The 26,166-nt window shown below is 50.3% G+C and overlaps 1 protein-coding gene across 4 annotated transcripts in view; it reads right to left on the bottom strand.

The window, feature by feature from the left end:
* CTIF (cap binding complex dependent translation initiation factor) overlaps positions 1-26,166 on the bottom strand; it is a 114,201-nt gene that overhangs the window by 18,114 nt on the left and 69,921 nt on the right. For 3 of the 4 annotated variants that reach the window (XM_086479861.1, XM_086479857.1, XM_086479859.1), the window contains 3 exons: positions 22,284-22,725; positions 20,206-20,535; positions 550-705 (listed from right to left, as the gene is read on the bottom strand). In XM_086479861.1, coding sequence (XP_086335987.1) covers positions 550-705; positions 20,206-20,535; positions 22,284-22,725 — 928 coding nt within the window. The remainder of the gene's footprint in view (positions 1-549; positions 706-20,205; positions 20,536-22,283; positions 22,726-26,166) is intronic. The other variant, XM_086479860.1, reaches the window with a different exon arrangement.

The following is a 26,166-nucleotide window of genomic DNA, read 5'->3' as shown; positions in this document are numbered from 1 at the left end:
CTGTTTGTCCTCACCAAGGTTCCTGCCACCACCCTGAACCATGGGGAGCTCAGGCTCTGAAATAAGCTCATCAGGAGCTCAGGTTCTGAAATGTCCTCAACCGTGGTTGCAGGGCTGGGTTTCTGCTGCACGAGGTGGGAGGTAAGGACATATGGGAATCTCACCTCTCTCCCTCTTTCCTCCCCTCGGCCTGTCTCATCTCTTCAGCTGGCTTCACCTGCTTTCAAGAAGCTTTTTGAACCCCTTTTTCGCAATGTTGGGATTTGCAAACTCAGACATGGGGTTTGGAATCCCAACTGCTGGGCTTTGCAGACCTTTGGACAAAGGGGCCTTGCTTGGAGCGTGTGTTTTTAATTAGCAGAAACACAATATGCAGGAAGAGCCAAGCACCCCTGCAGACGTAGGTACTTTGGGGTAAGGAGTGTTGATGCTGGCAAAGCAAACCTCTAGGAATGGCAAGGCAAACATCTACGAATTATGGGCACCTCAGCGCTGCAATGCAACGGCTTGTCCCACAGGTGGAAAAGGACAAACTCGGAAAGCATTTACCTCCCTGAGGCAGGTATAAATGGGGCAGACAAGGACTCGAAAGGGCTCCCCGGTGCTGCTCCTCATGGTGCCGAAGACTTCGCAGAGGAAGGTGATGAACCCCAGCCAGCGCTCCACATCCCGCTGCTGCAACTCCTCCCGCATGGTGAAATCCTTCTGCAAGAGGGACAGAGACAACAGGCTGCATCAGCAAAACCGCATCGCCATGGGAGAGGCAACGGCTGTCTAGAGAGAGAATTAGGAGGAAATTGAAACTCAGGGTGGGGGGAGGAAGACAGACAGACTGACTCTTTAGTAACAGTGGGGAGATTACTCAACGCACACGGAGTGGCTGGAATTTCAACACAGCAAAGCCACCAGAAAGCAGGTACTGTAGAAATGTCACCAACCCCTGCAACAACCGCCACGGCTTGCGCTAGAGACGGCGTCCGCTGTGCCCTGCCCTCCCCCTCGTACAGACACGGGGACTCCTTTCCGTGTGCACAACCAAGACCGAACAAAAGCAGCAACAAAGAGGTTAAACTCAGGGAAAACGCAATGAACGTCGACGGTCAGGCCGGGCTTGGTGGTCCAGGTGGACCTGCCCAGCCCTTTCATTCCAGTATCTTCAGCAGAGCCAGTGTCCATCTGGGGACATCCTAATGGCCTGGCTGCCCTCTGGGGTCTCACGAAATTACAGCAGAGAACTGGCTCCCTGCCTGAGCAGAAGAAGATCGGGGCAGCCTGGGCTTGGCACTAAAAGGTCACCCTGCTCCTGAGCTGATGGCTGCCACGACCGAGGATTATCGAAACGACGTGACTTATGGAGCAACATCAGGAGGAAGCATATAGGGAGAAGCAGCCTCCCTGTCGGTCCTCCAGCTGGGGAGAAAAAAAAAAAGGGGTTTGCCCGAAGGCTGGATATGAAAAAGGACGTGTGTGTTGGGAGTGTGTGGCTAAGAGCAAGGGGCAACACACAAAAGCAAATAAAAACCTTTCTAGAGGATGGCACAGGAGAGTGCACCGTACTCAGAGCCAAGAGGGTTTCCCTGGGCTCCAAGCAATGCTGCAGAGCTTCTTGCAAGATCTGCCATGCAACTTTGCTTGTCTACCTCCACAGTGACCTTTCCTCGGAGATAAAAATTAGTAGATACTAAGTAGGGGAAAAATCAAAGAACAGGACAAGTTTGTTCTCAAGGCTGTGTGTTCCACAACATCTGAAATCCAGCAACTAAATAAATTACCTTACATCTTTTTTCATCTCAGTTTATTCTTACTGCCTGAGACAAACGGCTTTGCTGCTGCGAATGCTCCGACCTGCAGCTGCACTCTGCAAAGGCAGGGAGATATAAAAGCCACCACACCAAAGTTCGCTCTCATGCCCTGGACAGCACATGGGAGATCTTTCTTTTGAAACAAAGGTAAGTAAAGCAGCTGCTAAAGAAAGTGAGGCTTTTCATGACAACCATATGCATAGAAGATGCAAGACAGGAGCTATTTATATGTTTCATTACAAAAGGAAGAACAAAAATACGTATTTGCATATGCAGGAAAAAGACTTGTAAAATAACTGAGGCACTTATTAACCAGTGATGACTAATTCCTCTCTACACCCATTTCTATAAGGGAATTGCCCAACTGTGTCTGTGACTCTGAAGTCAACTTGCAGCCAAATCCTGCTGGGACTTTTCAGACTCTCCGGGGGAGTCTGCAGTTCGTCCTTTCATTATCCAGCCAGTCCCAGGATGGTGATGGAGAAGAGAGTTATTTGCCAGCTCAGGTTATCACCCCAGGGTTACCAACTTACTCTTTTCTGGAGTTTCTATTTGAATTTTAATTAAAAAAAAAAAAAAAAAGTCAAGGAGAAATGACCTCCTGACTATTGAGAAATTAAAAAAAAAACAAGTGAGAGCATCCTGTGCCCCTTGTCTGCACCGAGGGGAACCTCCAGCTTCACCCACCCGTAAGGTCACCCACCAGCTATCTCCACCCCGGGACACAAAGCACCCTTTGAACCCTGGAGCTCTTCCTTGGTGCCCTGAGACCTCTCCGTCCTCTGGCACTGACCTGCCTCCTGCACCTCACGCAGCTTCCCACCTGGCTCCAGCCCCCGAGCCATCCTGCCCCTCCCAGCCTGGATGCCCCCCAGCAGCCCTCCTGTCCTGCCTGGGAAGGACCGCACTGATGCACCCAGGGAGCTGGGCCACATTTCGGGATCCCTGGGGCATGCTGGGAAATTCCCAGCAGCTCGGGATAACCACATGGGCTCTGCGGTCCCAGCTTACTGGGAAAGAATACAAACCACCACAGGAAACTCTCCTCCTTCCCATTCCTGCTTTAAACACACTGCCCTGCTCTGCAGACCTGTAAGAGAGAAAACTGACTCTTCAACATTTTCTCTTTAAAAAAATATTTTCTGTAAAAAACCCCATCAAACCAACTAACCAGACAAAGAAATTTCCATAAAACAACCACCAAACCAAACCAAACCCATCAGGCCTGGGATGGGAGCTGGGCAGGAAGGGATGCCACCACACAGCACCTTCTTTTTTTCATCCTACAGCACACAGTGCGTGATGCCACCCAGCAGAGACAGCAATGAACACTCTGCCCCCAGCTCTGCAGCTGAAGAAGACCCTTACAAAAGAAAAGGGACTGGAGTCCTCTCCCAACCCTCCCAAAGTCACGAAAAAGCTTGTGCAGACTTTGATGGACCCCCATGAAGGATGGGAATGGGGGATGGATGCAGAGGTAATGTGGACATTTTCACCCAGAACGTGATGCTGCAGTGGGAATGATTTTGCTCCATTTGCAGCCTCAGGTTGGGACAAATTTCACAGAAGGAGATTGTTCACATGTAGTCTGCCCTTGGTATCTTGGGGGTGACACTGATTCCTTTGACAAAGCAGGAAAAGCACCTTGCCAGAGGTAGGAATTAGGTGTTTTGGACCATGGCTGCCTACAGGCAAGAGTTGGGTTTGCCAGGAGCTGAACCTCCATGGTAGCTGGACTTGCAGCACCAGGGCTCTCCTGAACCATCCTGAGATACCCATCTGCTTCGGCCCCACAGGGCAGTGCTAAACCACTGTCATACTGTGCATGAAGAAGGTGGCCCAGGGAGCTTTGTCCTTAAATTTGTCCTTCAGACAGCAGGTCTGACCGGTACCACGGCACGCACAGACAGGCAAGCCAACATGACTGCCATCCGCGCAGAGGTGTCCCACCTCCCTCGTGCTGTCCATGTTTGAGGTGACCACTGCTGTCATCTAGGTAATTTGGTCAATGGAGTTACGGGTGAGATTCACTTGGCTGCATGTTGGCCATGCTCCCAGCGGGACCCACGACCCACCACGCTGGGCATGGAGAACGTGGAGAGCAACTCAAATCACTTCTCCAAAGGGTTTGGAACCAAAACAGACGAGCCAGACCAACAATGTGGGAGAGGTGAAGAGCTGGCCAGCGGCGAAGAGCGGCTCAGCAGAGAACAAAACTCATGTCCCATGTGCCTGGGGATGTGCCCTGACCCACAGACCTCCGCACCACTGATAAGAAGCCTTGAGGAGGCTGAAGAGTGCTGAAACCAGACGGCTGGGTCACTGCCCTGCCCAGTGAACTTTATTTGCTCTGGAAATGCCTCACGGAGTTATATAAAAATAACCTGTGGATTGGCTTGCCCCATGCTTAGGTGGTGATGTCAGAGCAGTAAGCAAATTATCTTTCATCAGTTTGGCTGTATTTTTAAACACGAATTGTATTACTAATTTGGGGGTGCCCTGGCCTGTAGATAATCTGGGTGCGTTTACTGGATGACCTTCCTTCAGCACCTGTAGTTTAAAATAAAATGTATTTATACCAGGTAGCAGGGTTGACCTCCCTTCCCTGCCTGGTGGGGGACCAGAGTTCTTTGGGAAACCATGCAGCAAGGCGGGGGGATGCCAAGGGGACCTCTAAAGAGGTCTCACACAGGACAAGTCTGGGGTACAAACCTGAAGGCTAAGCACGTTCACCGCGTTGGGCCTCACCACACGTGATGGGTAGGTCAGGGGTGGCCTGTGTTCACGCATGATACAGATGGGCAGAGGTTCAGCCCACGCTCTGACATGCCTCCTTGGACCATTTCTAAGCTTGGCTAAAGTCCTGCCAGCAATGAAAACAGAAAGTGCCTTTATCTTGGGGCCCGCCACTCCTGCACCCAAGTGAAAGCCTACTCTCATCCCAGTGCAGATGTAGCTCATGCAATGCTATCCTTTCTTGGCCCAGACATGAGACCTCTCCAAGACCAGGATGAAGCTAGAAGAGCCAAGAGGACTGGCCACTCCATGGGAAAGCAAGAAAATCCTTCCTCTGCCATTTTCGGTGGGCAGCAGAGCCAAGAAGGATGAGAAGCAGCATTTTGCCACCGGATCTAAGCCCTCGCTCCAGCCCAGACAGCTGCAGCTGAAAATTCATCCCTTGGGAGTTCGCCACGCTTTTTTTAAGACAAGTCCCAAATAACTTTTCCCCAGATCTGGGCCCACCGACTCATGGCTGACTCTGTCAGCGGCAAGTTAGAGGGCAAAAGTTTAGTGTGGGATAAAAACGAAGGTTAATTTAAGCATTGCCACCTTCTGATGGAAAAAAAAAGGACACACTTGGGCTTGTTGCTCTGTAAACACAGGGCTCTTCCTCTGGCAGCTCTGTTGTTTACTCAGTCATTGTCAAGGAGGCAGGAAATTCTGAGTCAGAAATACTGCGCAAAAAGAGATATATAATGCTTGGATATCAGTGCTAGGCGCTACATAAAAAGCTGAGAGAGGCTGTGCTAAATACTTGATCTCACTGGAAATGTGCTACAAAAGGTTGGAGCCTTAAATGGCTCTTTGGAAAGGGCCTGAGACAAATAAAACGGGTTGGAGGAGGGAGCTGGTGGGTAGAGGCTAGGACAGCATCCATCCTCTGTTGCTCTCCTGGAGGAGCACATCCTCCACCTGCTCCCTCCTAGAAAGTGCTCCAATAAATGACATTTTGCACACTTAACATTGCTGCATTATTCCCTGTTTATAATTTAAATAATACTTGTATTTAGGTCCTGGCTTGGAGGAGAATCTGGAGCGTAGCTTTGCTTTCTGGGGAGTATAAACCAGTGAGATGAGTATTTTATAGCACAGGCATTCAGAAGAAGCTCAGGAGGTGCTGTGGCACCACCAGGGAGTGATCAAACCTCCACCCATGGATGGAGGTCTCACTGAGCACCTCTGAAGCAGAGCTACCACCCACAGCTTCATCGGGAGCATCTCGCTCCACATGGACATCACTACACAAGCCCCTCTGCTGTGCTAAACCACTGGTGGGACACGAGGCGGGACCATTAGCTCTTCCACGGGCTCTTTCCTTCCTCCAAACACCCACAGCAACACTCCCGGCCTCTCTGCCTGCACCTTGCCGACACTTCTTGAGCGTCCCACCACACCATCCCTGCCCATGGTGCTCCCAGCACAGGGACAACGAGACAAAGCAGACTAAGACGACGACTGAAAGCCTGCTTTGAGCCAACAGCTTCCACGCAGGACGAGGAAGCAGCAGCACAGGAGACTGAGATTTATTTCCAGTCCTGTGCGGGCTCCCATCACCTCCGTACCCTAATTTCCCGGCTGGCAAACGGGAACGATTTACTCATCTTCCTCTGCAAAGTGCTTTGGGGCATGTGACTGAGACATGCAAATCATGGCAATTATTATTACTCCAACAAAGGAGCTATTCACATTTAAAGCAGATCAAGCTTTTAAATTACAGATGACACCCTGTGCCCAGCCTTGAAAAGGTCCTGGCTTCACCCAGCCATGAGGCATTTCACTCCCACAGACTTTCATCACACACATTTCCTCCAAGCAGGATCTGCACCTGATGAACGTGCACCGGCTTCTTCTTGGGGTGTTTTGGACACTTTGGGAAGAGCAGCAAATCCTACTGGTGGCCTTCAGCGTGGACCTGGTTTCATGATGGCCACAGCTCTGTGAACCTTTCTAATGACAGAGGTCTCCAAAATGCATCCCATGCTGAAGGTCCAGGTTACCAGGACTGTGACCACCACCCCAGGGGCACCTACCACCCATCGGCCAACCACCAGACGTTGTATAACTTACATTAAATGCCACTGACCGATTCTACAAGAACAACTCACCAAAGATCCTGCAGCCATCAGACAGACAAAAAGAGTGCTTATTCCTCTCAAAGGAATTTGGGCAGGAAGGGGAAAGTAAGGTCAGAAAACTGCTGGTTCTTCTAAAGGAGATGATGAGCAAAATCCCAGGATGAGGACCATCCATGAATTCTAAGTTCCTCATGCTTGGGTAACCGCAGCAGCTGATAACCAGAATCAACAGAGCTGTGGGTACTTCCCGTGTCTCCAAACAACCTGAGGTCACCAAGCGGGTGGTCACTTGAACCTCCTGTCCCCTGCTCTCACCATGACCTCTCCGTCTGGCTCCAAATCTGGGATCAACAGCAATTACCCACCCAATGTAGGCGTCTCACAGCTTAAGCCAGCGATGTCTCTGAGGTCCTCGTGGGCTGCAGAGGTGCAAGGAGTTAATTATTGATTTAGTTGAGGTTTAAAGCACCCAGGAGGGAAGATAATGATGGATGTGCAAACACAAAAGCGTTGCTGTTAACCTAGCAGCTGCTAGAGATCTTGGAGCACTCTTTGAGGAAGCTCTAAGATGACCAGGAGGGTGAAGCAGCACGGTCTGAACACCATGAACAGCAAACATCAATTTGTCCTGGTGTAAAAATCTTCTTTAATGACCCTCGGAGTGCAGAGAAAGCAGAGTGAGGAGAAGAGGCAACCCAGAGGAAATCCCGTGGTCTGCTATTATCTCCTTCTTTTCTCTCGTAGAGGGGGAAACTGAGATGTGGCCACGTCCTGGGAAGACACCCTGTCCCACAGGTCAGCAGAGCTTACTGCTGAATTTGAGCAAACCTCATTTCCACCAGAACACATTCGCACCTCTGCGGAGTTACCAAGGCTTTATGCCATGTTATTGCAGGACTAGTTCTCCAAATAATTTTCAAATGGGATAACGCACAGAGCAGAAATACTCTGGAAAAGAGTGCAGGATGCTCTGGGAGCTCTGGTTGCTTCACCAGAGGATGTTTGCCAGCACCTCCTCCAGCAGTACCCAGGTGACAGAGTTGTCTTCCTCGTTACTTAATTTTTATTGCCACCCTTCCTATCTAGCACCTTTCTGGATTCCCAGACATGTGCCAGGGTGTCAGCTCAACTGGATAACAGCAGTTTATCACCACTTTAAAGCCCTGTTATTCCATGAACCCAGACACAATCACCCAGCAAAATGTCATCGCCTGCCCCAGCCAGACCTTACAGGGAGCAGACGGACACGGGCAGACAGCAGGACGCATGGGCACAGGGAACTAACGATACCTTTGAGAGCCAGAAGCTGACCTCTCAGCCCCATGAAGAGGGACTGGCAGGGAGACAAGGGACCACAAAGAAACACAAATTCATTTCCTTGCTGGGTTGTCATCAGAGCAGCCGGGGCGCCTGCTCAACCTGGCCCTGCAGACACCCCATGGCTGTAACGGCCGGAGGAGGCAGCTCCTGCTCGGCAGGCTTGCTCCTCTGGAGTACTGCAGGAGGTCCTCGTCATCTTCATTGAACTCCTGGTGCTGCGGGGACCCTGAGGCAGCGCTGTGCCTGTTGTCTTTGTGAGTGGGAAAACCTCGGGTTACCTTTTTGGGTGATGGAAGACACTGCGGGTCCTCTCCCCAGCAGTCGTTCCCTGGGACAGGGGTAAAGCATCTGTGTCCCCAAGAGCATCCCACCCGCAGGCCAGCAATGCCCTCCCTGCTACACGGAGGCGGTAGGAAGAGGGGATCAAGCACAGCAGATCCCTGCCCATCCCAGCATCCGCAGCAGTGCTGGCACCCCCACTGCATGGAAAAATATATTAATATAAAACTCTAAGCCCATGGGCAGCACTCCCCAAAGCGTAAGTTTAGTGTAAAACCGTGCTGGTTTGAAGAAATCCCCCAAACAAGCGTAGAGGGACTGTTTTATATGGGTGGGGATGGTTTGATGGGTGGTTTTTCAAGCCCTTCCCTAAAGGGGAAGTCTGAGCCCCAACACCACCCCCAAGCATCTTCCCGAAGTCTGAGCCCTGCCACCATCCCCAGCATCTGCTCAGACGCCACTTCTGTGCCTGAAAAAATCCCCATCCCACACCTAATGCCAACTTGGGATGATGACTGGGACCCCAACGGAAGCTGCTGGATTGGGTCCTACTTGCAAATGCTGCAGCCAGAGGTGCCCAGCCTTGCAGCCCGGGGGGGATGCACCAGGGACCAGTTGGGTTTTACCAGCAGGCTGCATTCTTATTTTAAGCTCTGGACATGCAATGTCTCCTCTTTACACGGTGGAGGTGCCAAGGGGTCTGTCGGGCAGGGCCAAGTTTGCAAACAGGGATAGAAGAGGAGAAAAAGCGGCCATGGAAGCAGGTGCTGCTTCGTCCAGGCACTGTGGCCGGAGAAATTCCACTTGCATTCGAAACGAAGCTGAGCCCATTGAAACGCCATCCTGCCCGCGGATGAATGCAACCAGTCACGGAAAAAAAGCAGGCAGCTAATCCCATTTGCCACCGGGAGCTTTTCTGCACGGGCGCTCCTGGCTTACATCGGCTCAGTCCTAGGAGGGATTTTCCTGGGTTCCTGGGAGCTGGCAGCAGGATGCTTTTCCCTGTGGGATGCTAAGACCTTTCTAGGGAGGATGCACTGGGTGGTGCTTCACCATGGGGTCGGACCATCAACCTACTAAGCTGGCTGTGGAGTGCAAGACACGGAGGTTTGACCTCTGCTTCTCTGCAAGCCAGGATCGATGGATGAACGAAGCCCCAGTGGCTTCCCCCATCCCCAAAACCTGCCCCTGAAGTGGAAGCCCCGAAGCTGGGTGGCACAGGGAAGCGGACAACCTTTGGCTGGACCTCAATGCATACAGATGGCTATAAATAGGTCCAAGAGGCACAGGGTATCGTAGAATCATAGAGTGGTTTGGGTTGGAAGGGACCTTTAAAGGTCCAACCCTTCTGCCGTGAGCAGGGACATCTTCCGCTGGATCAGGCTGCTCAGAGCCCCGTCCAGCCTGACCTGGGATGTTCTCAGGGATGGGGCACCCACCGCCTCTCTGGGCAGCCTGAGCCAGTGCTCCACCACCCTCACTGTAAAACATTTCTTTCTTGTATCTAGTCGAAATCTCTCTTCTTTTAGTTTAAAACCATTACTCCTTGTCCTACTGCTACAAGCTCTGCTAAAAACTCTGTCCCCACCTCTCCTGCAGCCCCCTTTCAGCACTGAAGGCCGCTCTAAGGTCTCCCTGGAGCCTTCTCTCTTCTCCAGGCTGAACAACCCCAACTCTCTCAGCCTGCCCTCACAGCAGAGGTGTTCCACCCTGCTGATCATCTTCATGGCCCTCCTCTGGAGCTGCTCCAAGAGGTCTGGGTCTTTCCTGAACTGAAGACCCCAGAGCTCCATTATGGCCAGAGAAAGAAAAAAAAAAAGAAAAAAGAAAAAAGAAAGATGGATGCACAAAAAAGTGGTGGGTGGGAGACCATGGGGGGCCCTGCAGGCAGCTGGCCAGATTCACCGTAGGATGAGGTCTCCCTTTATCTGCCCAGAGACTGAACAAGACACAGGCGAGGAGGGAACCAGAGGAGTTAACAGACTCCCCAGACAGAGATATTTGTGGCACCCAGAGTTCGTGTAAAGTTTCATACCGGGACCCTTTTCTAAATTCTTTCAGTCATGGGAGAAAACATTGCAACTGTTTAGTCTGCAGGGAGGTGGTGGCTCTGGCCCAGCACTCAACGTCGCTGAGCAAACATGCTGGAAAGCAAAGGGGCTGACAACCCTCTTATCTCCTCTGCCTGCTTTTCACCCTGTCTCTCCCACTGCTGTGGCCAAGCATCCAACGGGCATCAGATACCACTGCTTGCTGCTGGAAAGACAGCTCCGGGCTCCCTGGGATGGGTGACAAGGAACCACTGAAAGACAGGACTTGGGCGTGAAGTAACAGTCTGCTAAAAAAATGTTATTTACACAAAAGAGCTCAGAAAATCTTTCTCGGGGGCTAATATTTACAAATCCTATGAAGCCAGGGAGCTTCTGCTGTAGCAAATGTTGTATTTGGCTATTTTTTTTTTTTAAAAATGGATGAAAAAATGCTTTAATATTTTCTGGTCACCCCCCCAAAGCATGCAGGTACGGACCACCCTACAATGCCTCCTAAGCTGCCCATCCATGCTGGAAAAGCTGAGATTACAGGAAAGACCTGCAGAAAACAACATCAACCTGCAAAAACCGTCAACCCCTCCAAACTTTCTGTCTCTAAGGGGATGCTCGTGTTTACCACGGCATATTTTGCAGCATGTTGTCAGAGCAGCTGACTGTGAGCAAGACCACCGGACGGCATGGGCTGTAATATCAAAGAGATGCAGGGAAACACACCTTACTCTTATTAACAAAGCAGAAATGGAAAGGTTTTGTTTTTCCAGCCTGACACTATTTCCTAAGCTGGTGCACACTCTGCTCTCTGTTTTCACTTTCAGTTCCTGCTGCTCCTCGACTAGAGGCGACATCGCTGGGTTTGGATTCCCAGCACTGCCAGAGACGCTCCTCCTAGCTACTCTTTATTGAAAATATAATATGTAGAGCAATAGTAATCGAAAAAAAAAAAAAAGGGCAAGAAAAGTGGAGGAATTTATCACTGGGAGGGGAAAAGGAAGCATTGGTTTTCAATGCTCAGCAAAGCGGGGAGAGCACGGGGGGGACCCCACGGGTGGCAGCACCGCTGATAAGACCAGAGGACGTGTCATGATGGGGTGGCATCATCCAGCCCTGCGTTGTTTGCGCCTGTCCTCAAGACAGTATCTCACACTGGTATCAGCCCCGGCCAGGCACGGGACAGGGAACAATTCTCACGTGTCTCATTCCCCACCTGCCGTGTATCCTCGGGCTCCTCCGCTCCCAGGACTTGTCCCCCCCAACGCCTCCTCACACCATCATTTTGCATTTGCTTGTTTAAATGTCAGCAGCAGGAAAAGATGAGGCTGTGCAAAATGATACCCACGGGGGAGATACAGGGGATGTGAACTCCACGGCAGCATTGATTCTCCAAACCCAGATTTTGACAGGTAGGTACGCACAAAAACATCCAGCAGTGGAAAAAAAAAACCGAGCCTAAGCCTGGCCGGGGGATGCTGAGGGTGCCCGCACCGCGACACCCACGCTGCAGGTCCCACAGGACCGTCTCTCCGGGGTGCCACTGCAGCTGTAAAGACCCGCCAAAATCTGCTTGGGGCAGCTTGCGCTTCAGCATGTCAACCAAGTCCACCGAATTCGGTACAAATTCTTGCGGCTCAGCTAGAAATCCTTAAAATAAAGAGAGACTTCTTGCTGGCGAGCACAGGAGCACCTCCTGTATCCCATGTGCCTGCTGCCAAGCGATGTCACGGGTGGGCAAACACAAGCTATCCCATTTTTCCCTCCTTCCCAGGAAAGAAAAAGAGGTGCTGCCCTCTCCAACACCCTTCTACCCAAACCCCAGCTCTGGGCTGGTGCTGGTGCCTGAGTCTGCTCTGGCCTTGTCTCAGGAGGTGATGTCCCTGGCACCTGCTTCTCCAGCGTGCTCCTCTGCCAGAAGGATGCTCCATCCCCCCCTAGCAAAGTGACTGTGGGACACGGGGGTTTGCAGGATGATGGATCCCAGGCAGGGCGATGACTTGCAGGGTCCCAACAAGCCTCCGAAAGTTCTGTCCCCAGGCGAGACAATGGGAACCAGCGAACAGCAGGGCTGGGGATGGCAGGGCGGTTGTGGGTACCTTCCAACCCCACAGCATCCCGAAATCCCCACCCCGGGGCAGCCGCAGCAGCCTGAGCTGGATTTATGCTGGAGCAGGCAGGAGCAGATGGTCTGGCAGGAGGGTGCCTTAGGCCAGTTGAGTCCCTGGACTGGCAGGAACATGCTCCTGCATCCCGAGGTTGGATTTGAGCCTTTCAGGAGAAAAAAGAGAGCCGGAGCTGACGCCAGTCCAGCCTGATCTGAGGAGATCTCAATGCTGAAGCACCCCTGCTGCCTCCAACACAGGAGGGGGGATCCTTAGGCATTTCCTCACCTCTCAGTCAGCGGATAAAGTGATTTTGAGGCTCTTCTTTTTTTTTTTTTTTTTTTTTTGCTGCCTTTTCTACCAAAATTCCAGGGGGACCTTGCGTGGCCCCAAGCCTCCTCACCCACCAGCCATGGCTGGGAGCAGCTAGGAGCTCACCCCACCGGTAGCCTGCGGCCTGGATCGGGCCCAGAGCTGCAGGCAGGCTGCAGGCAGGCTGCAGGCAGGCTGCACAGTCTGCAGTCTCCACCTAGAGCCCGGCGGAGCCTCTGCTCCGCGTTGCCTCCACGCCGCAGCCCATGTGTGCACGGGTCCCACCAACCCAAACCCCCCCCCCCCCCCCCGGGTCTGAACTTGGCCGTGTTTTTAGCAGGAGGCGGCAGCAGGCAGCACCTCAGCCAGGGCTGCTCCTGACATTGCTCACTGCCAGCCTGCAGGACCAAGAGGAACCTCCGGCTGAGTCCCACCACCGCTGGAAGATGCCCAGATAGTCCACCACGGCTGGTGGAGATGATGGCACACCAAGTACCTTCCCAGAGCAGCGGCTGGTCCCCACCATGGCCTTGCAGCCTCAGCCCCTCCAGGGTGAAAAGGAGCCAGGAGAAACCACACACAACCTATTCACGGAGTAAAGGTGACGGCTATTTTTTCACGACACGCCTGAGCACTGCAATATAAAATCTTACCAGCACATCGAATTCAAGCCAAATATGCCATTCTTTAAGGCTTTTTCTTTTCTCTTTTTTTGCAACTTAATCCTGGCTTCCCGTCAATCTCTCAACCGCGCAACGCTCCACTACTCAAAACTAAACATCTCTGTGCAGAGCCGTGAGCGTGGCTGTGTCGGATGGACTCCAGCCCCCAGCTGCCTGCAGGGCAGTGGGGATGACCCCCTCGGCACCCCCTGTGATGCCCACTGGTATGTCGGTGGCCCTATGTCCACCTCCAGCTGCAACTCAACTTCTCGAGGGGCTGTGAGCTCCGAAACCCTCCCCTGAGCTTGGGCTGAGGACTGATGTGCAGTGCAACCCCGCAGCCAATTTAATTTGGGATCTGGCTCAGCTATTCCCAGCTCAGAGGGCTCCCTGTGCTTGAGGGACACAGCTCCTGTCCCCATCCCTTCCCTCCTACCAGTGGGAAACTGTTGCTTTTTTTTTTCTGTACTCCATTTAAAACCGCAGATCTTGGGTTAAACCCTTTTTTGCCCTTCATTAAACCCCCCCTCATCCCACCATCAGCCTCCGAGGAGGTGATGCCCAGCGCTCCCTCTCCCCTGCCATGTTCCCACGTCATGGAAAGGCTGCCGAGGAGCTGGACGGCTCCTACAGCCTCCGCTCCGCCCGGGAAAAGCGGCAAGTTTAAAGCACGCGGCTCGACATTTAATCCGGAGCTCTCCAATAACTCACGGACCCACAGGGGACCCGCCTGCCAGCGGCTCCCGTAACCTCAACACGGCAAAGCCGAGCGAGCGTTATTACTACGGGCAGGCGGCGATGGTTTGGCCAGACTCACCGGTAACGGCGGGGCTGGGCTCTAATTGATGCCCAGCTCTGCCCTTCACCTGCTGGCACGGGCAGGGTGCCAGCCTGCTCCCCTGGCTCCCTCTCCTGCCTGCTGCTAACACTTGCACGGGTTACGTTCGGTCCCAGATGACTACGCAAAATAATTTTTAAATGGCAATAATGAAAAAGTAAAGAAGAAAATATAAATGTAACGTTATAAAACCAAGAAAATCATAAATAATAATAATAAACATAAAGTAATAAATATTCTGCCACAGAATTACAGAGCCTCTTCAGAGACACGACAGAAACGAGAGGGAACACATCTCCTTCCTGCTCCTCCTTTTCTCCGTGCTTGAAAGCAGGAGGATGCAAGCAGCTGGTGATGCTCCTTGGAGCCACCTGCGGGGCTGTGCTCCCTGTCGCCCTCCAAGCCCGTATAAACACATGCATCTATGTGTCTGCATGAATTTAGAACTGCCTTCGAATTCCCTGGGAGTACAGAAAATAAATCCCACCTGCAAAGCTGCATTTAGCAGGCAGATTTCCCTGGTGAGTCCCACTACTTTTTCCAAAACCAGGACAGCGCTGTCAACATCAGCACAGAAAAGTAAGGAAGGTGGTTTCTTAAGTTCTGCAAGTTTCTGTAACTTCTGCGACATCATTTGCTATTTCTCTGCCTGGGCTGGGCTCCTGCGGGGCCGGCAGAGCCCGTGTACACATCAACTCTGAGGCTGACCACCGAGATGTCCCTCAGCCCTCCAGAAGAGCCGTGGGGAGCGGCTCAACCCGAGGAGGCTTTTCCCATTGAATCACCACCTCACCTCGGGAAGAGCTTATCAAATTCTCCTGGAAGAGAAACCAAAGGCAGAGACATTGGGCTCATGCACAGGTGGAAGAGACGGATGTGGTGCTGCTCCATGGAGCTGAGTGTGCAAACCCTCACCACTGCAGCACCCAAGATGCACCTTTACGGCTTTAGGGTTTGCTCCAAGGACCTTGGGACCCTTTTTTCCCCTCATCTTTCAGTGAAGCAACCTCTCTGATGTCTCCTGGTCAATGTCTTTTCCGAGACAAGTGGCACCACTGTGTTTTCTGTGCACAAACTGGACCATCTGTAATTAAATTAAATTATAAACAGCCACGGGAAGAGCACCAATGGGTTTTGCAGTCAATGGTGGATATGGCGTACAGGTCAGATGATCTCTGGCCACGCTCAGATACTTCTGCTTCTACCTCTGTCAAACCACAAACGGTTCCATGCTGGAGATCCAGACCTTAATCACGTTAAGGCAGGGGGGAAATCTACCTTTCAGCATTAACCATGTGTATTATTTCCTTGTTCCAATTCCCGCAGTACCCACTCACGTTACCATCCTTGGTGTCTTCATCCTCAGAATCGACAGAAAGGGCTCCTATCACTGGGAGGTTAAGTCGTTTGCTCAAATAAAGAAGCAGCATGTGAGAAAGGAGGGATTTCAGCTCATTCCTCCCAAATCCTCATGCTCAGCAGGGTAAACACTTCCTTTTGCACCCTGATTGATTCTCCAGTACCTAATGCCACAACACCTACCTCCCCAGAAGCGGTTCAACCTAAATTCTCCTCTTTCATCCTCCATTTGGCCTGACAACAACAGGTTTTTGGCCACCTCCCTGGCTGAGCCCCTCCAGAAGTGGTCACACCGATCACCTCAAACCCAGTCAAGCCCACTTTTCCCAAAAACCATGGGATTTCGACTCGAGTTTCTACAACCAGAGCGAAGCACAGCACTGAACCAAGGGTCATTTCTGGGGCATCAAGAGATTAGACCGAGATGATGAAGAAACCCCGCGTGGGTATGCAATGGGGTATGGATTAGGGTATGCCATAGAGTATCCAACAGGGTATCCAACAGGGTACGCTGTAGGGTACCCAACAAGGTACGCAACAGGGTAGGCCACAAAAATAGCCCTTCTCCACCGGCACCAAGGCATTTCCAACCGCAGGGACGTACCGGGTGCTGGCTCTGGTGTGCGCTCTCTGCTGCTCTGTGTCGAGATGTTCATTTCGTGGTGGTTCTTTTTTTTTTTTTTTTATAAAAAGAAGGTATCAGCCTTCTGTTTGATGTGGTGTTGGCCACGGTTGCTAAGGGGAGCAGTGTACAATTACAGCCCCAGTGATGTCCACTCTAATAATACACTTGGCTCTGCATAGCTCAGATGCAGACACAGCTCTGCTATAAAGAGCACGGCCATTTCAACAGAGGAATACTCCAACTTATGTTACATGTGGAGGGTTTGTGGCACATTGCTTAACACCCCCCTCCTTCTGAAAAAAAATAAAAGGCACTGCAGCCTGGACATGCCAGTGGGTGAAACTACGACAAGCAAAAAACCTCTCGCAGGAATCTTCTTTTCAATTTATTAATTAAGAAGGTATTTCTAGAGGCGTGAAGAAACCATACATGTGTCCAACTAAGATGTTCTTGCACGCCCCCATCAGCCCAAGCTCCCCAGGCCCAATTCGGCCACGTCCATCCCAAGGGCTTGCACAGCCCAAAACCACTCCTAGTGTCAAACACCAAACCAAACTCAATGCGCAGGAGACCAAACCCAAATGACCCTCCCCGGTGCTGAGCCCCTGCATGGCAGCGTCTCCCCCAGCCTGACCGGCTGCCCACCCCATGACTCCCCTTTCCGTGTCTCTCCCTTCAGCATCCCAAAAGGTTCACAGCACCCAAATTCCAGACTCAACTCAAGATTTGGGATCAAAACACAGAGTGAGGGTGGAATTCAAACCAGAGTTTTCCTGATAGATCCCCTTAGAGCCTGAAACGGTGCCATGATGGTTGGGGGGATGCTCTGCAGAGGACCTGCTGGCAGGGAGGGGAATGATGTGACAGCATCCCCGTGCCCTGCCGCCAGCATCTGTTTTGGGATCGAAACAAGCCCCCTGAGATCAGCTCCGAACATGTGCAGCCCCCCAAGTGCAAGCACCTTGTCAACAGCTGAAAATATAAGAGGAGCCAGGTTAAAAAGACAGTTTATTCCATTTATTGCCTGTTCTGTGGGAAAACCCCTTGCTGCTTGTTTTAAGGTCCGGCTGGGTATAGGGATGCTGTCTATAGGTACTGGGATGTTGGTAGGGTGGCTTAATGGGTTAATGTATTAATTTATGAGGTCCTCCAGTGGGGCTGAGCTGTTGCCACTGCAGTCCCAAGAGAAAGGGACAAACAAGCCCCTACAAAACAGGAGCATCTGCCGGGAGCAGGTGGGGGGAGGGGGGGGGGGGGGGGGGGGCGAGCGATCCGGCCCCAGGCGCCAGCAGCACTGGGGGGGGATCACGTTGATCCCGATTTATCACACCCCAGCAGAGTAATTCCCCAGCTCGCCGGTGCCCGGCGAGCCGAGCTCCTTACGTCCAGGGATCAGATTAGTCTGAAAGGTGCTAGAGAGACATAAATCCAGCTCTGGAGTAAGTGTTTTATTAAAGTTCGCTTGTTTGTTTTTCTTTCAGTTAACGGTAATTTATCTAGAAATAGCTGATGGAAAATACCTGATGGTGGAGGGGCCAGGACTGGACCTGGGTAATCATAGAACGGTTTGGGTTGGAAGGGATCGTAAAGGTCACCCAGTTCCAACCCCCCTGCCCTGGGCAGGGACACCTCCCACCAGACCAGGTCGCTCCCAGCCCCATCCAGCCTGGCCTTGAGCCCTGCCAGGGAGGGGGCAGCCACAGCCTCTCTGGGCAGCCTGTGCCAGTGTCTCACCACCCTCACAGAATTCCGTCCTAATATCTAATCTAAATCTCCCTTCCTTCAGTTTAAAGCCATTACCTCTTGTCCTTTCACTACATGTCCTTGTAGAAAGTCCCCCTCTAGCTCTCTTGTAGTCTCCCTTTAGGTACTGCAAGGCTGCTATAACATTATATCATCAAACATATATCAACATAATATACTGATATATTAATGTATCATATTGATATTGATAGATCAACACTGTAACATCAACCATATATCAATATGATACCCATATGAATCCGTAACATCCACGTATTATCCAATATTACCATTTTGACATTGGTATTGTTAACATATCGTATATCAACCCCCTTATTTCACATCAAGGCAGCTGCAACGTGTCTTTCGTGCTTCATACCTGGGTCTGTCTCCAGCCAGGGCTACCAAGTCTGAATGCATCTCAAAGAATTCCTCATTTAGGGCTTGACCAAACTTATTTCACGAACCTGTGTGAATGCTTTTGATTATTTTGGTTCGACAAATAAACTGCGCTGGAGAAAAGTAAAAAACCTTTACTATCGAAAGGAAATGTTAGATTATTTAATCTCACATAGTACTTTGCTTTTGGCCTGTAGTGATCTGTCACCTTTTGTCCCACCAAGACATTTTTAAAAGATGTGCAGTTTGGGGCCGAGCAAATCCCTTTTGCATATTTTTCTGTGCTCCAGCACATGAACTCAGTCACCCGTACACCCTGCTCAGTCTTTCCATTTAATTTCCTTCCAGCTTTCCACGATGGACTTCATGCCCCCATCGCACCGAGACTGGCTACATGTTCCTGGGAAGCACTTCGGGACTCTCTGGAGATATAAGATATATTATTTATCCTACATTCATGCTATGAAGAGCTGAATATGAAGTCAGTTATTATGGCACATGACACTTCAGTACAAATCATTCTACTGGGTCTGTTGGTAGGGCTGGAAATGCTGAGGCAAGAGAAGAAAGCAAGTTGGAAGACACCTCCCTAACCCAGAAGGACTGCCATTGTCTTCAATTTTTTGGGTAACACCCTGCTGCTCCCTGGCCATCACTCCTGGACTTCATTTCGGATTCCTTAGCATCGCTCAGCCAAACGGGGGAACACACAAGAGTGACCTGGCATGGGAGGAGTGGGATGCTCAGATGGGTTAGAGGCCCTTCCGGCCCTTTGCTGCTAAATCGGGGACTGATGTTGACCACAACTTATCTCCTCCTGCTTTATAACAGCTTTGGAAATAAACCAGTCAGGAAAAAAATCACTGCCTGGCACACATGACGGGCAGATGTGCGTGCTGCCCAAGGGCTTTCCAAGGGAAAGCGGAGAAGGAGTGGGCACAGGGAGAGATGCTGGATTTGATATGCTCCCAGAGCAATGAGAGAAGCAAAGCTGGACGAGTGACCTTGCAGAATTACCTTAGGTTATATTAAATATTGATTTTCATTGTTTTCCTGCTTTCTGTGTTGCCCAAAAGCCAATTCAGCCCGCACAAGGTACAGGCAGCCAGGCACAGCACCCAAGGGATGACCTCCAACAAGAGCAAGAAGGGCAAGAAGATGTGACACAAACTGGAGCGAACGTGTGCGGAGAACAGAGAAATGAAACGAGAGCTTTGAACTGCGGATGACACGTGTGTGTGAAGGAATGTCCCCATGGAAACATATATTAAATTAAGGATGGAAATTCATGGTTTCAGCGCTACATGTCCTCTTTCCAGAGCGGCAGAAAGATGGAGCTCCATGTGACACCCTCCCCAGAAAGCAATCCCCCCCCCCGCAGATGGTGGTGGTACAGTAAAACACACTTCTCCCAGAGACCATGGGTGGGTGAGGACAGTTTCCCCATCACACACCATTATCATGGACCAGTTATTGGAGCCGCTGCTTTTTTCTCCCCTGCAACTTTGCTGTCATCGCTGGTTTTGGAGCAGAACAATCAACCAGTGCTGTGTGCACCAACAAACAAGTCACCCAGAATAATTAGCAAATACACAGGTTGTTTCAGTCTGGGTTACAATCAGAAACCCTTCAGCCAGGTGATGCAAGCAACAGCCTACTCAGGGACCATGACTTAACTTGATACCTCTGGTGCTGTGATGGACTTCAGCTGAGAAGAGCGGCAAAGGCGGTCCACTGTAAGACCCTCCAAGTTCACTCCTCTTCATGCCATGGGGGTGCTGCCACAAGCAACCCACTCATTTCACAGATGGCCCTGGCGTGAGACGCTCTATTTCCACATACAGCTCATAATTTTAATCTCATTACCTGCAACATGTTGAGGAGCAGGCTCCGGAATTTGGTTCCTTCCACCATGAAGAGGGCCATTTTGTCACAGAGCTTGGCTGCCGTGGAAGCAAAGCTGCGGTCCGTCACTGCTTTCTGGTAGATGGTCTTGACTATCTCCCCCAGCATCTCCTCAGAGTTGGTAGAGTTCTGGGCCTCCTCCATGAAGGTGGTGAGCTTGGCGTCAACGTCGCTACTGTTGTTCCTCATGCTGTTGAGGATTTCAATTAATTTGTCCATTTTGTTCTTTTCAGGATTGGTGGTTTCCACCGTGACTTCGTCCTGGTCCGTGAAAAGGGAAAGACAAGGCGTCTGTTACACAAGGAAAAAACAGACATATCAGCCCTTGTCCTTCCACAAACAGCAAAGGGGGAAGGGGACTGGGGAGACATACAAAGAGACATATAAAAGTCAAAGCATCTTTTAGAAGCACATCGGTCTCATCTCAGCTTTGAAAACCGCAAGTGAATGAGCCCTGCCCTGGAAATGTTCCCTTTTCCCATTTCCCACAGCACTCAATCCCAGAGTCCTCCCCCTCGGCTCAGGAAGAAGATGTGCTCAAGGGTCCTGAGCCAGGATGCCAAGGTCTGAACACCCCTGATGGCCTTTAGCATCTTGGACAAGTTTCTGTGGGTGTCTGCAACATAGTGATAATGGACTTTTTTTTTTGCCTCTCATTTGAAAGCGCATCGACATTTGCAAATGCTCAGATAACAATCCTACAAAAATATCTGGTTTTTAATACATATTTAATGCTCTAAATTGAGATCAACGATGTCGCATGATCCCAGCATTAGAAAAACTCTTTAACTTTTCCATCTTTTGGCTGTTACAGCTTTCACTTCACGTCACTGTCATAGAATTTACTGCTTCTTTTCAACATTTGATTACGCATTTGCCCCTTTCCCCCAGTGTAAGGCATGCATCCTGCTTGCTCTGGTCTGCTCCTTTCTCCTCCTCTAGTTCAATCTTAAAACATCCTATAAAATACAAACCCGTAGCAATTTTTCAGACAACGCCAACCAGCAGCTGGAGTTGTCCAAAACTCCCATCAGGAGGCCACTTGTGTCGACAACACCCACCCAAGAGTGGGCGCTTATGCGATGGGTTTCTTGTAAGACCATAAATTAGCAGGGAGAGTATTAAAATGAATACTCTGAAAGTCTCTGCTATACTCCTATCGCTTTAAAGAACATAAAAATAACTAACAAAATCTCTTCCTCCCCCTCATGCCACATACATAAATAGTAAATGCACATGCATTCAGAGATATACATTTCCAACGCGCACTGCCATGGAATTGTATATGTTCAGGTTATTTTTGCTACGCATTTTGGAAATCTCATTGGAGATACCCCCACGGATGCACTTTCCAGTCTGATAAAAGAATCCCGAGAGAAAGAATCTGAGTTTCACAAGGGGCAAATGGAGATATCATCTCCAAATTCCTCAGAAATCTGAGGCTGAATATTGTTTCCAAAAAGGATTTCTCCTCCGTCACTTGCATGCAATAGTTTTGTTATTGTTGGGTTGTTGGAAGGAAGGGGGAAAGATAAGGGTGTTTCAATTCATTGCTGAGATAAATGGATATCAACTTTTAAGTAACTGACTCCAACTGTTCAGCACTCAAAAGTCAAAGCTCTGTAGCTGTGGAGACAAATCACCTTTTTTAGACGTCTTTGCAAAGCAGATGAGCTCTGCAGACTGGGAGGCAGTCAGCTGGGATCGGCCACTGGGGAAGAAGTGCCGACACTGTAGCTCACATTTGCATCAGCCTTCCCCAAGGGCCTTTTTGTGCGCAGGGAGAGAGTCCCCAGTCCTTCTTGGAGAACTCACACTGGTAGCAACCTCAACCAAGAAGTCAAGCTAAGAGCCTTGGCTCTGTGTTAATAAAAGGCCTCCTGAAGAAGACACTTCGAAAGAAGTGTTGATGCTGGGTGATTAAGTTGGGCGTATTCACGGAAAGGTCCCTCGATCCCTACCCACCCTTTGTATGGAGAACGGCCAACGGCCAGACTCTGGGAAAAAGGGAAACTCAACACTTCCCTAAGAAATAATACCTTTTCTTTTAGTCTCCTCCGCAGCCTGTCTTTGGAAGACTGAAGCAAATTGATCTTGGGTCTTTCCCCAATGCGCTCGTGAATACTGTCTTTCCGTTTGGTCTCCGACTCCTGGATGTACTGCTGAGACTGCTTCTCCACAGCCTCCGGGCTCCGGTGCGTCTCCACAGGAATATGCACCGTACAGATGGAGCTGTCCTCAATTTTCAAATTCTCAGTCTCTTTGGCATTTCTGTGAGTTTCTTTGTCGTTGGGCGAGTGCTTCTGGTTGTGGTGCCATCGCCGGTTCTGGCTGTAGCCATGGTGGCCCGTCCTGCCTGAGGAGTGAGGGGCCTGGCCTCCTTGGTAGAGTTTCTGGTGGTCCCTGTTGTGTTTGGTGCCACCTTGCTGATGATCTGTGTGCTGTTGAGACTTGTTCCCACCGGGAAGTCTCTGCTGTCGCCTGGAAAGTCAAAGAAAAAGTTGTTAGCTCACCCTTTCCTGCATGGTCCTGTTTGGTCAACACAACTGTCCCACCGAACAGCCTGGCCCTTGGCAGGTGGGCTCTGTGATTCTCCCCACCACAAAAGGGGAGCCTTGGCATCCCTTTTTCTTGGCATCTAACACAACCTAGTACCAACTCATGCCTCCCAATCTCTTTCAGTAACAGGCCTGTTTCAGCTGAAAGTTTTCATGAACAGTTAGATAACATGACATTGGTTCCCAGGAAAAGCTCTCCCAGGTTTGTGTGTTTTCTGTGGTGCTTCCACACTAAACCAGGGAAGACCTGGTTAGTCCCAGCTGAGCAGCGGGAAGTCAAGCAGGCAAGAAATACCAGATTTTTTTTTTTTCTGAAAAGCTAAGCAGCTCCTGATGCCTGGCCTACAGCATCGCTTGCTCCTTTTGCCTGCCACCTCTGCTGTGCTGACATGGCATACTGCTGCATCGGCTTGCAGTGAACCATTTTAAGTGTACCAGGAATTTCTAAGTGGAAAAAAAAAAAAGCTGAAAAGCAAGTTACTGAGCAAAAGAGATGCCCACACCAAACGGTTTTGTTTGGCCTTTCTTCATGCATTTTCTTCATCACAGCTACACCTGGACAGAATGCGTGCATGGATGAAGAAGATGAGGACCACATTTGGCTCCAGCAGCACTGGGAACCAGGACCATTACCTCTGGATAAGAGCCTATGTGAATACAGCTCCAAACGGATAACAAGGAAATTCAACAGCCACAAGGAAGAAGAAGAATTGCCCACAAATGGTTTTTTTAAGAGACTACAGCAGCTCAGAAGGGGCAAGCAAGCCCCTGTGTGCTGGCCATAACTGGTAGCTGAGATGGCAGGTCCCCAAAAACCCAGTGATCGAATGGAACAAATGCTTTGGCAGCCTCGGACACTTCAGATTTCCAAATGGGCTGCCGCCTGGCTGTCCTGAGTGGAGGAGGCAGAGCCTGAATGCCATCATCAACGACGCAATTAAGACGGAGATGGTCCTGGCATCGGCTGCCTTCACCCAGGACAGCGCAGGGTTAGCCCTAAGCACGGCGGCAGCTCCCTGTCTCCTTGCTGCCTTTCCAACACTCAGCATTGGCTCTGACGGCACATGGGATGCTTCAACGCTTGGCTCCTTACAAGGCTGCTGGGAGCAGCGTTGGAGGCTTGCACAGGACATCACCCCAGCACCACCCCTCAGAAGAGGGAAACAACTGTGGCCGCTGCGGTGAACACACCGGTCTGCATCTGTACTGGTTTTGTAGCCGTTATAATCCCCCTGCTCAGCCTCATCCCACACCCCAAACCATGGCCTCTGTTTGGATAAATAGCAGCCTTTATTTTAAACTCGTTGCACAGCAATTAATTTTATTTTCATCATCTCCACCGCTCAGCTAAGGGCGCTCCGACGAAGGAAGCGGCCATTCACAAATGCATTTCAATGGTCAGCGGCTAAACAGTCTCCAGCCCTGTCTGCCAAAGCCATCTGCCCATCAAATCTGTATTCCTTGGCATCCCCAGGAGTTAAAACCTATTTTCTGAGGCCAACTGGCTCTTAACCATAAAGAGCGAGGGCTCATGTTTGGCGAACGCAGGACGAAGAGGCTTGTTCATGGTGGTGGTGGAAAGAATTTGTATTTTGTCTCAGACCACCAGATCCAGTTTTTTGAGATATTCAATGTGTTGGGGGTTTTTTTTGTTTGTTTGTTTGTTTTTTTCAAATGAATGGCAGGGAATTAAAAAACAACAGAGGAAAAAAAAAAAAAAAAGGAGGAGATGGGGGAAGCTTTCCTGTTTGCTGGAGCTTACAAGCATTTTATGAGTACAGATTCTCCACATCAAGTTTTCCTGGCATTTCTTTGTTTCCTCTCAGTAACGCAATCACATAAACCGCTTTGTAAAGAGCAACGCTTATTAAAAGGGGAATGTCAAAATAAAAGTTAGTTAAACCCCTTATCTAGTATTTAGCCCCCCCATGCTAAGTGTGCAAGAGGTGCTGACAGTATTCAGCGTTTGCTTTCTGTGGTTTTGCTCTTCTCTCCTCTCAAATGTCTGAGTTTAACTGTTTGGGTGCACTTTCAGCCTTGGGTTATAAGCCAGACAGGCTGCTACTGTATTTAAGTTGCAAATATTGCACAGAAATGATAAAAGTTGCACACAGACACGGCTTTAATTTAAGCAGAGGTAAGGCAAAATGCCTGGAAATGAGCTGGGAACCAACCTCTGCTGTAAATTCCTCCAAGAAATGTGTGCAGGGACATTTTTTTTCCTAAAGACATAATGATACTATAAACCATTTCTGTTTACAGGCTGTGAAAGAAAAAAGGTTTAAGATTAAAAAACCCCAATCAGTTAAGCCAATGTGGAATGTGAAGATTTTTCGGTTTGTGGCTTTTGCAATAGGACAGGGAGAGGACAGGCAGCTCCATGCCTGTACAGGACAGCTAAAAGGCAATATCCCCATGGCAAGGGGGAGAGCAAACACAAACTGAAGCTCTGTAGTCACTGACCACAGGATGGAAAACATCAGAGTTAAATAAGTTAAGGGAAAAAAAAAATTGCATGAAATAAAAGGCAAAGGAAGGAGAATGGCAAACAAGAAGCAACGTCCGTGACTTGGCAGCAGACAAGGGTCTAGACAACCATCCAGCGTCAGGCAAAGACTCGTTTGTACTTTTATCTTCCCAACACCCCAGCAAAGAAGAAAAGCCAAGAAGAAACAGGACTCTGCAGCGAAGAAGAGCCAAAGCAGGGAGAACAGGGCCCAGATCTTAAAAACTTTTTTTGACTGCAGAGCATCCCAAAACACAGGAGGTTGGGGTGACTCTCAGGTGTGACTGAGATGCTGGGAACATGGAGAGCCCCAGAAGGGGCCAAATAGGGACCAGGGCACCCCACCACACGCATCCACTGTGGACTGGGTTGATGGAAACAACCTCGTGCTTGCTCGAGGGCAGGAGAGCTGAGATGGTGGCTTTGCGTGCCCTGCAAAGCTTAGGGAACCGGACCGTGTAGGAACCCAAGACACTTCCCAGCCAGGGTTAAAATGATGCTGAAGGGAGGATGCTGAAGCTTGAATCATGCAGCAACATCTCTGAGAAAAGGAAGAATTCACCCCAGAAAAACGCCACAGCGACTGGGAAATCCTTCTTCCATCCTCTCTGACCACCCTTTGCTGTAAGGACACGGCGCCTTGCTACTTCAGCTATGAGTCTATAGACAGCACAACAGTCTCTTATCTCTGGACTCTGTTTAATGGTAAATAACTATTTTCACTTCCAGGGCCAAATTCTGATTCAGTTCAAAAATCCCCCCCCCGACTTTAGTGGGACCCAGGATTTGGCCATCAGTCAGCGTGGAAACTAATGACACATTCAGAGTCACAAAGAAACTGCAGAAGAACTAAAAACC

The sequence above is a fragment of the Leptosomus discolor genome, chromosome Z (assembly GCF_034619465.1).
Source record: "Leptosomus discolor isolate bLepDis1 chromosome Z, bLepDis1.hap2, whole genome shotgun sequence".
In the NCBI taxonomy this organism is placed as follows: Eukaryota; Metazoa; Chordata; class Aves; order Leptosomiformes; family Leptosomidae; genus Leptosomus; species Leptosomus discolor.
This window is presented reverse-complemented; position numbering and strand designations above follow the sequence as displayed.